The 11,813-nt window shown below is 43.7% G+C and overlaps 1 protein-coding gene across 1 annotated transcript in view; it reads right to left on the bottom strand.

The window, feature by feature from the left end:
• The window catches only part of LOC118369113 (potassium channel subfamily K member 2-like), a 26,162-nt gene extending 14,600 nt beyond the window's left edge, over positions 1-11,562 (bottom strand). The window contains exons 1-5 of the mRNA XM_052495824.1: positions 11,440-11,562; positions 5,184-5,403; positions 4,723-4,813; positions 2,365-2,482; positions 1,515-1,675 (exon numbers count right to left, since the gene is read on the bottom strand). Coding sequence (XP_052351784.1) covers positions 1,515-1,675; positions 2,365-2,482; positions 4,723-4,813; positions 5,184-5,403; position 11,440 — 591 coding nt within the window. The 5' untranslated portion in view covers positions 11,441-11,562. The remainder of the gene's footprint in view (positions 1-1,514; positions 1,676-2,364; positions 2,483-4,722; positions 4,814-5,183; positions 5,404-11,439) is intronic.
• Between the last annotated feature and the right edge of the window lie 251 nt (positions 11,563-11,813).

The following is an 11,813-nucleotide window of genomic DNA, read 5'->3' as shown; positions in this document are numbered from 1 at the left end:
GCAGAGTTAGCCAACTGGAGTCTGGGGATGATTAGGAGGTGGCCATGAGGGATGGTATTCCAGGCAATACTTTAGTGCTGTGGTGTCAAACTCATTTTGCCCCAGGGGCAGCATTCGATAATTGGCTGTCATTTCCTGCACTGATGTGTTATCATTTACACACGGTGTCATGTTTCTTTTGTTTTAGTATGCTGCCTCCATTTAAAAAATAAAAATAAATCCTTGACAGGATAATTATTCTCCCCTTTGACTATACAATTTCGTCAATTCTGGGGGTTTCTACTCCCTAAATTGTTGACTGTTTTGTGCAGTTAGCTAGCAGTGTTAGCCAACAATGGCTAGTTTCTTACTGCTGATAAGAATGAATGATTTACATATTTTTTTTCCAGTCATTACTGAATTATTTAATGTAACAAATCAAACATTAAACCTGGTAAATAATTCATGTAGACCAGTGGTCACCAACCGGTCGGTCGATCGTGAAAGGTATTTCTAGTCCATCGCCAAACATTTCTGTATAAAAAAACAACGATAAAGCATGTGTCTGAAGGTACAAACTCTGCCTTCCAGGAAGGGCCAGAGAGCAAATCAAGTGCACTATAGGCCTACTGCTGACCAATCGGATGGCTCAGATGACCGTGTCTGCAGTAACGTAGCAGGTGTAAAAGAAAGCTACAGTAAAGTTGATACTGTGAGATTTCAAAACTTTAAAAACCACGACTAGAAAGAGACTGTCAACAGCAAAGAGATGCTGTTTTTATTAGTGAGTTTAATGTTTACGTTCTTACTCACTACTGTCAACACTTTGTATTCAACACTTTAATAGACTATTCAAATGTACATTCTCCCTACTTCCACTCAGCACTACAACCAACACTGCAGCAGTAATGAATGAGAAGGAAAGTGTCTCTATAGGCTTGTGTTGTTATTATTAGCAGCTTGGGTCTTTTTTAATATCAAGGAATATTTCACTTTCTCTGTTCATAGGAGTAACAACATGAATTTGTGCATGAGCCATGAAGTAATGCAGTGCGACTTGAGTGTCGCCATCAGCTGGAAGACAGTGTCCCGTTTTGGTCAGTGTCAGCTGAGACTGACCATCAGATACAGACAACGTCAGCCCACTAAAATATTTAAACGTCACTCAGCTGAGCCTCGCAAGTAATACAACAACTGATCTATTACCGTTGTTATCATATAGCATCCCTCAAAAATGTGTTTGTGTTTTTTTGTAATGGTCCAAACAACAATGCATTGGCAGGGAAATTCAAGCAAATTCAATAAACACTAATAATGTATTGGGCCTATAACGTACTGAACAAACCTCATTGCTTCAGTACTGTTTTTAATAGGTTCATGTTGCATAGGCTTTGGTTTTTAAGCACATTTTTTAACACATTTTTAAACTAATTTTTGTTTCTTCAAAGTAGCCACACATTGCCTCGATGACAGCTTTGCACACCCTTGGAATTCTCTCACACACGCACACACACACTCTCTCTACATGGACTCACCACAAACATCTTCTCGACCCTGGCGGTGGCCTTCCCAAAGATGGTTCCCAGTTGGTCTCCGACTCCAGCCAGCAGGAAGCCAAACAGAGGGATGCCCAGAAGGGCATAGATGATACAGAAGATACGCCCTCCCTCCGTATGGGGGGAAATGTTCCCAAATCCTGGAGAGGCGGAAGAAAGGCGGCATCTTTAAAAGACTGTGCAGTTGTTTATGTGTTCTATTTCCTTGTTATTCTACTAGTTATTTGATTGTTTAGTTCTTTGTCACTTAAATGTTTTCTTCGTCGTAATACAGCAATTCTGTCTGGAAATGAAATCACTTGCAGAGTTGCTTCCTTTGGGAACAAGTGAATGTGATTTCCCTTTATAAGGAGGAAGACAAGGCAATAATAATATCCATTAGCTACAACTAGGTTTACACTATTCACTCTTTCTCTTTTGTCTCTCTCTCTTTCCTTCCCTTTCTCCCCTGTGTCCTTAGGGTGGGTCACCAACCAATTAGTCCTAAACTTTAACCTCCACCTCTCCCTCTCCCCCTCCATCCCTCCACCTCTTGTTAGAGGCCCCACCCAGTCTTTTTGAAGTGCAATTAGATCCCAGGTCCTTGGGGAGTGAAGGGAGAACAGAGAGATAATAGGAAGGATAGAATCATGAAAATTGATTTACAGAAGAACGTTGTAATGACGACTGTACTGAGAGGGTAAATGAGATGTTCGACACACACACACACACACACACACACACACACACACACACACACACACACACACACACACACACACACACACACACACACACACACACACACACACACACACACACACACACACACACACACACACACACTTACCGATGGTAGTGATGACAGTTCCAGCGAAGAAGAAAGAGGAGCTTAGGTCCCAGAGGCTGCTGTGATTGGTCAGAGTCCCGGCTGGGTTCACCCCTGAACGGATCGCTGACACCACTTGCTGTGGATGAGACACACACATAGACCATGTCTGAATAGCAATACTTAATTCTAAATAGTAGGTTGACTGGGTACGCAGAAATAAAGTTGAAGTGGGAAGTACTTAGGTTGGAGTCATTAAAATTTGTTTTTCATCCACTGCACAAATTTCTTGTTCACAAACTATAGTTTTGGCAAGTCGGTTAGGACATCTGCTTTGTGCATGACACAAGTCATTTTTCTAACAGTTGTTTACAGACAGATTATTTCACTTATAATTCACTGTATCACAATTCCAGTGGGTCAGAAGTTTACATACACTAAGTTGGCTGTGCCTTTAAACAGCTTGGAAAATTCCAGAAAATTATGTCATGGCTTTACAAGCTTCTGATAGGCTAATTGAAATCATTTGAGTCAATTGGAGGTGTACCTGTGGATGTATTTCAAGGCCTACCTTCACACTCAGTGCCTCTTTGCTTGACATCATGGGAAAATCAAAAGAAATCAGCCAAGACCTCAGAAAAAAACTTGTGGACCTCCACAAATCTGGTTCATCCCTGGGAGCAATTTCCAAAGGACTGAAGGTACCACGTTCATTTGTACAAACAATAGTACGCAAGTATAAACACCATGGGACCACGCAGCCGTCATACTGCTCAGGAAGGAGACACGTTCTGTCTCCTAGAGATGAATGTACTTTGGTGCGAAAAGTGCAAATCAATCCCAGAACAAAAGTAAAGGACCTTGTGAAGATGCTGGAGGAAACAAACGTATCTATATCCACAGTAAAAACGAGTCCTTATATCGACATAACCTGAAAGGCCGCTCAGTAAGGAAGAAGCCACTGCTCCAAAACCGCCATAAAAAAAGTCAGACTACGGTTAGCAATTGCACATGGGGACAAAGATCGTACTTTCTGGAGAACTGTCCTCTTGTCTGATGAAACAAAAATAGAACTGTTTGGCCATAATGGCCATTGTTATGGTTGGAGGAAAAAGGGGGATGCTTGCAAGCCGAAGAACACCATCCCAACCATGAAGCATGGGGGTGGCAGCATCATGTTGTGGGGGTGCTTTGCTGCAGGAGGGACTGGTGCACTTCACAAAATAGATGGCATCATGAAGAGGGACAATTATGTGGATATAATGAAGCAACATTTCAAGACATCAATCAGGAAGTCAAAGCTTGGTCGCAAATGTGTCTTCCAAACGGACAATGACCCCAAGCACACTTCCAAAGTTGTGGCAAAATGTCTTAAGGACAACAAAGTCAAGGTATTGGAGTGGCCATCACAAAACCCTGACCTCAATCCTATAGAAAATGTGTGGACAGAACTGAAAAAGCGTGTGCGAGCAAGGAGGCCTACAAACCTGACTCAGTTACACCAGCTCTGTCAGGAGGAATGGGCCAAAATTCAGCCAACTTATTGTGGGAAGCTTGTGGAAGGCTACCTGTAACGTTTGACCCAAGTTAAACATTTTAAAGACACACACACACACTATTGTTTTCTGGTTCTTGCCTGTTCTTTAACGCACGCAATACACAATATATACCATCACACACACTTTTACACACACGACACAGTCACACACACACACGTATGGGTGGTCCCACACACACCCACTACCCTATTGTTTTCTGGTTCTTGCCTGTTCTTTAACTGAGCTACAGAAGACCAATATCTAGACACGAGGTTTTCAACAGCAGAAGAAAACAGTAAACCCGGTGTGTTCTGATGGTCTAATGGCTCTACTGGACATGAGCAGAGAAGGGAGAGCCAAACGACTGCTGGTTGCTTAATGTCACCTCTGTCAGACTGTGAGAAGAGTTAAAACTGAGAACAACCCCGCCTCCGTCTGAGAGGAACTCTGACTCATCCTTGCGGCACACCGGTAGTTCATATCTCATTATGACATTGAATAGATTGGTAGTGCAGCTGTTAGCCCCAGTCTCAGTAATGGGATGACCAGGGAGTAGGCTCATTCCCTGACGAATTCAGCCTGCCACCATGTACAGTACATCTGTTACCATGGTCAGTGAGGTCACTCCAAGACCCAGAGTGGTTTTTAGTCCTTTTTAATCAACTTATTTATTTCCTGAAGCCACACTGTGACATCAGTGTGTGTTAAAACGTTAACATTTTGGAATTCACTACGCAAATCAGCACCAATGGCAGCAGAGATACATTCTCAATGAGTCACTCTGGCAATTAACATGATTACACACACACACAGACACACACACAAGCAGTAACAATGGTACCTTGACCAGTTCCTCCAGTTGGCTGTGGTTTACACAGGAGTGTGTAGAGAGGAAGTCTAGTTTCTGAGTCAGGATGGCCAGGCGCTGAGCACTGGAGAGAGAGAGGAGGATGACAGGTTTACAAAGAGATAAAGGAGGGATAGAGAGAGTGACAAGAGAGAGAGAGAGAGAGAGAGAGAGAGAGAGAGAGAGAGAGATTGTGTGCAGGGAGAGTGAGAGATAAATAGGAGAAAGAGGGAGAGATATGGAGAGAGAGAGAGAAACAGAGAGATGGATAGATACCTCTAGAGAGAGAGAGAGTGAGAGAGGGAGATCGAGAGACACAGAGACACAGAGAGATGGATAGATACCTCTCATGGGGTTGTTCCTGGGCTTTGAACATGGATAGATTGAGAGAGAGAGAGCGAGAGAGAGAGAGGGGGGGATTGTGTGCAGGGAGAGGGAGAGAGAATGATAAATACCTCTCATGGGGTTGTTCTAGGGCCTTGAAGACGGCAGCTCCAACGACCAGGTAGAGAACCACCAGGAGGAAAATGGCCGACACCGTCTTCCACTTCATCACCGTGGCAATAGCCTGACACTCCTCTGTGGGGCTCAGTGTGATTGACTTGGCGGAGAAGGAGCGGCGGGGCTTGCTGCTGTGAGTGGCGGATTTGGGGTCCACTAGGTCAGGTGCTGCCACTATTTGGGCGATGGGGAGAAGAGATGATTAGTTGATTGATAACGTATTTTACAGTATCATCTTTATTTCCTGTCAACAAACTCAGATAGTTCATACTTCATTTAAAGTATGAACTTTCATTGATATGACATCTTGAAAGTCTTAAAGGGAAGTAGAAATTAGAAGGAGCCCGTGTGTGTCCATGTCTTAAAGGGAAGTGTGTGTCCATGTCTTAACGGGAAGTGTGTGTCCATGTCTTAAAGGGAAGTGTGTGTCCATGTCTTAAAGGGAACTGTGTGTCCATGTCTTAAAGGGAAGTGTGTGTCCATGTCTTAAAGGGAAGTGTGTGTCCATGTCTTAAAGGGAAGTGTGTGTCCATGTCTTAAAGGGAAGTGTGTGTCCATGTCTTAAAGGGAAGTGTGTGTCCATGTCTTAAAGGGAAGTGTGTGTCCATGTCTTAAAGGGAAGTGTGTGTCCATGTCTTAAAGGGAAGTGTGTGTCCATGTCTTAAAGGGAAGTGTGTGACCATGTCTTAAAGGGAAGTGTGTGTCCATGTCTTAAAGGGAAGTGTGTGTCCATGTCTTAAAGGGAAGTGTGTGTCCATGTCTTAAAGGGAAGTGTGTGTCCATGTCTTAAAGGGAAGTGTGTGACCATGTCTTAAAGGGAAGTGTGTGTCCATGTCTTAAAGGGAAGTGTGTGTCCATGTCTTAAAGGGAACTGTGTGTCCATGTCTTAAAGGGAAGTGTGTGTCCATGTCTTAAAGGGAAGTGTGTGACCATGTCTTAAAGGGAAGTGTGTGTCCATGTCTTAAAAGGGAAGTGTGTGACCATGTCTTAAAGGGAAGTGTGTCCATGTCTTACCCTGGGAAGTGTGTGTCCATGTCTTAAAGGGAAGTGTGTGTCCATGTGTTAAAGGGAAGTGTGTGTCCATGTCTTAAAGGGAAGCGTGTGACCATGTCTTAAAGGGAAGCGTGTGTCCATGTCTTAAAGGGAAGTGTGTGTCCATGTCTTAAAGGGAAGTGTGTGTCCATGTCTTAAAGGGAAGTGTGTGTCCATGTCTTAAAGGGAACTGTGTGTCCATGTCTTAAAGGAAGTGTGTGACCATGTCTTAAAGGGAAGTGTGTGACCATGTCTTAAAGGGAAGTGTGTGTCCATGTCTTAAAGGGAAGTGTGTGACCATGTCTTAAAGGAAGTGTGTGTCCATGTCTTAAAGGGAAGTGTGTGTCCATGTCTTAAAGGGAAGTGTGTGTCCATGTCTTAAAGGGAAGTGTGTGAGCATGTCTTAAAGGGAAGTGTGTGTCCATGTCTTAAAGGGAAGTGTGTGTCCATGTCTTAAAGGGAACTGTGTGTCCATGTCTTAAAGGGAAGTGTGTGTCCATGTCTTAAAGGGAAGTGTGTGACCATGTCTTAAAGGGAAGTGTGTGTCCATGCTGTGCTGTGGCTGGTGAGTCATTGTTGTGTGGGTTTTCTCTATGTTTCTGTGTTGTGTAGGTCTGACACATGCTCTTCTGCAGAAGGAGAAACACATTGGCTGTTTGTTCAGGAAATGCACCAATAAATAGTGTTGTGTGAGACACGGCCGTCGAGCAGCCGGGCTCTTAAACTGTTGTGGGCAATGTGAATCACACACATCAGCTATTCTGCAGCCTTCACCCTGTGTGTGTGTGTGTGTGTGTGTGTGTGTGTGTGTGTGTGTGTGTGTGTGTGTGTGTGCGTGTGTGTGTGTGCGTGCGTGTGTGTGTGTGTGAAATGTACCAATAAATAACGTTGTGTGGAACATGGCCGGGCTCTTAAACTGCTGCGCTAACGTATATCGTATAGCACGCCCCCATCTGCATCGACTGGGCTGTAGTGAAGAGGGTCAAAAGCTTCAAGTTCCTTGGTGTGCACATCACAGAGGACCTGACATGGACCCATCACACCAGCACTGGGGTGAAGAAGGCGCAACAGTGCCACTTCAAACTCAGGGTACTGAAGAAATTTGGCATGGTCCCTAAGAACTTCTACAGCTGCACAATTGAGAGACTCTTGTCTGGCTGCATCACCGCCTGGTATGGCAACTGCACCGCCCTCAACCGCAAGGCTCTACAGAGGGTGGTGCGGACGGGCCAATACATCACTGGGGGTGAGCTCCCTGCCCTCCAGGTCATTTACACCGGAAGATCGTCAAAGACTCCAGTCGCCCGAGCCACGGACTGTTCCCTCTGTTACCGAACAGGGTTTCCTGGAGCATCGGGTCTCGGACCAACAAGCTCTGACACAGCTTCTACCACCAGGCCAACAGACTGCTGAGCTGCTAACCCGAGCTGTCTACCTGCTCAGACCTGCACCGTAGAGATGATTTACATTGACAGTCCAACCATCCATACCTTACACACAGGGGTTCAATTGGACCAGGTGCTGGCGGTTATGATCCAAATGAGAACCCAAAGCGGAACTGAGAACCGGTACATTTGGTTACGCAAATTTGGAATTATCCAATGAATAATTGTGGTCCACATTTAAATTTCCTCAGCAAACAACATGACTTATCGACAGCAAACTCAGAGAACCCCATAGTAGAAAAGTTGACCTATTCGATTGGTCAGCTTGTCGCATTCTATGCGATAAAATAATATTCCTCTCTATGTGCTTTCAGATTGAGAGTGCTGCACAGGGAGAGAAACATGCATGCCCAGTCAACGTAGCCGCAGAAAAACACACCTTGGCAAGCAGTTTTGATGGACGCTGTCAATATAAAAGGGGAATCGCAGAACTTTACTAAACTTATTTCTCAAATTCCCAAAAGTTGTGAACTGCACCATTTTACAATTTTTAGCAGAAGCATGATTTATATGTGTTAATCACTGGCCAGTGGAACCAATGATGTTAAATCAGGGGGACGTCCTGTGTGTGCATGCAGTAAAAACTAGATATAAATACACCTGCTGGGCCTAGATGGACCCCCCTCCTTCAAGCTAATGTGCATCTTGACTGTAAAATTCTAACAGTGTAATGAATCCATTTCATATACGCTATCGCAAAAACAATAATTTGGTTGTGTTTAAGAAGGTCTTATGTAACATTAGAATAGGTTATATATATATTTTTTTTCCTGTTGTTATAACACAAGATAATTTTCACTAGTTTATGTTACTGAAGGATATGTGTAAAGAAATAACATAATAAATACTCAAAACACCCAGAGGACAGGATAGACTGTAAGACTGGTAGACTATACTGACCTGTGGGTTAGTAAAAGTTAGTTAGACTGGTAGACTATACTGACCTGTGGGTTAGTAAAAGAGACTGGTAGACTATACTGACCTGTGGGTTAGTAAAAGAGACTGGTAGACTATACTGACCTGTATGTTAGTAAAAGAGACTGGTAGACTATACTGACCTGTGGTGTAGTAAAAGTTAGCACATGGAAATGCGTAATGCATAAGGGAAGTATGAATACACCTTGATAAAGGGGAGGGGCCTGCAAGCAGATGAGGAAATGAGGATGGAAGAAATGATATAGTAAAACCTGTAAAAGAGTGAATGTTAACCAATAAAAACCACACAACCCTACCCTGTGACCAATGAAAACAACACAATCCTACCCTGTGACCAATAGAAAACCACTCAACCCTCCCCTGTGACCAATAGAAAACCACACAACCCTCCCCTGTGACCAATGAAAACAACACAACCCTCCCCGGTGACCAATAGAAAACCACACAATCCTACCCTGTGACCAATAGAAAACCACACAACCCTCCCCTGTGACCAATAGAAAACCACACAACCCTCCCCTGTGACCAATAGAAAACCACACAATCCTACCCTGTGACCAATAGAGAACCACACAACCCTCCCCTGTGACCAATAGAAAACCACACAACCCTCCCCTGTGACCAATAGAAAACCACACAACCCTCCTCTGTGACCAATAGAAAACCACACAACCCTCCACGGTGACCAATAGAAAACCACACAACCCTCCCCTGTGACCAATAGAAAACCACACAACCTACCCTGTGACCAATAGAGAACCACACAACCCTCCCCTGTGACCAATAGAAAACCACACAACCCTCCCCTGTGACCAATAGAAAACCACACAACCCTCCCCTGTGACCAATAGAAAACCACACAACCCTCCCCTGTGACCAATAGAAAACCACACAACCCTCCCCTGTGACCAATAGAAAACCACACAACCTACCCTGTGACCAATAGAAAACCACACAACCCTCCACGGTGACCAATAGAAAACCACACAATCCTACCCTATGATCAATAGAAAGCCACACAACCCTCCCCTGTGACCAATAGAAAACCACACAATCCTACCCTGTGACCAATAGAGAACCACACAACCCTCCCCTGTGACCAATAGAAAACCACACAACCCTCCCCTGTGACCAATAGAAGACAACACAACCCTCCCCTGTGACCAATAGAAAACCACACAACCTACCCTGTGACCAATAGAAAACCACACAACCCTCCACGGTGACCAATAGAAAACCACACAACCCTCCACGGTGACCAATAGAAAACCACACAACCCTCCTCTGTGACCAATAGAAAACCACACAACCTACCCTGTGACCAAAAGAAAACCACACAACCCTCCCCTGTGACCAAAAGAAAACCACACAACCCTCCCCATGTGACCAAAAGAAAACCACACAACCCTCCCATGTGACCAATGAAAAAACATATATATATATATTTACATTTACATTTATATATATATATATATATATATGTACATATACATAGAGAGAGAGAGAGAGAGAGAGAGTGTTGTAATGATGTGCAAATAGTTAAAGTACAAAAGGGAAAATAAATAAACATAAATATGGGTTGTATTTACAATGGTGTTTGTTCTTCACTGGTTGCCTTTTTTAGTGTGGAAACAGGTCACAAATCTTCCTGCTGTGATGGCACACTATTTCACCGAATTCAGATGGAAGTTTATAAAAATGTATTGAGGAAAAGGCATTTTTAAATGCCTAATGAGTTTATGACTGTTTTACCCCAACTCCATGATCACCCAAAGTACAAGGCCTAAACGTGTATTTTTAAACAATAAATGCTTGAACTGGTTTAATCAACGTTGTTTCCATGTCCTGTTGACAAAAAAATGCAATGCGACGACGTTGAATTAACGTGGAAAACTGATTGGATTTGTAAAAAGTTATCAAGGTAAGGCAATTTTTTTCACCCAACTTTTAACCTAAATCCAATGACATTATGACACTTTTTGTTGATTTCATGTTGAAATCAAGTCAATTGACAACTCAACCAAAAATAAATCTAAACTAGATGTTGAACTGACGCTACTGAACATGTCCAGGCGATTCAGTCTCAATCACATGGGCCTACAATAAATACTTATTATTATTTAAATAATATTGTAAATGTGCAGAAAAATCCACTTAATACGCGTGTTTGCACTGATCTAGGGACAGGATATGCTATGCCCGCGCGCAGAACGCTGCACCTGTCCTTCATACGTACGCAATAGCGCTGTGCTGCATGATACAAATGTAGTTTTCTGGAAGATAAAAAGTACCGAATCAGTTTTAGCCTATCTAAAGTAGGCCTGTGTGTGTACAAATGGTAGACCCGCGGTCTAAGTAGAGTAGGAAACTCACAAGCTACCACAATAACATAATCTACCAAAACGCACACAAAAAAAATAAACAAAATCAAAACATCTACGAAACAGAAACGTTGTGCAGTGGGTACTTTTCATGGTCTAATCTTGTCTCACCACAGAGAAGCAGCAGGCAGTCCTGTCCTCTGAAGGGGAATCCGTATCAGAATGAACAATAGTACAGTAAATTGTTCGGTACTTTCATACCATAGTCTATATACAGTCTACACAGGGCAGCTGCCGGCCCTCCCTCTATAAGAGATATAAGATATTGAATAAAGGGGAATCATAACCCTGTCTGTGTCCTCTCACACAAGCAAGCACACGTAGCCTACAGTACATGCGCGCACCTAAACGCACACAGCGGTCCATTGGCGCACCTACACACGCCGGTCCAGTAAACGTTAAAGACCGCCACTTACTTATTCTCTAGCCGATGCCCTCTGCTCTCCGCTCCTCACGAGACGTTCTCTCCGTGATTAGTGGAATGTTTTCTCTTCTTTTCCTCTGTTGGTGTTCACACGCAGGTGCATGCAGGGCGGACGTTTCCACATGGCACCACAGCCAAGACCTCTCTCTCTCGCTCTCTCTCTCTAGGTCTCTCTTTCTTTTGCTCTTTCTCTCTCTTGCTCTCTCTCTCTCTCTCTAGGTCTCTCTTTCTTTTGCTCTTTCTCTCTCGCTCTCTCTCTCTAGGTCTCTCTTTCTTTTGCTCTTTCTCTCTCTCGCTCTCTCTCTCTAGGTCTCTCTTTCTTTGCTCTTTCTCTCTCTCTCTCTCTCTCTCTCTCTCTCTAGGTCT

The sequence above is a fragment of the Oncorhynchus keta genome, chromosome 35 (assembly GCF_023373465.1).
Source record: "Oncorhynchus keta strain PuntledgeMale-10-30-2019 chromosome 35, Oket_V2, whole genome shotgun sequence".
In the NCBI taxonomy this organism is placed as follows: domain Eukaryota; kingdom Metazoa; phylum Chordata; class Actinopteri; order Salmoniformes; family Salmonidae; genus Oncorhynchus; species Oncorhynchus keta.
This window is presented reverse-complemented; position numbering and strand designations above follow the sequence as displayed.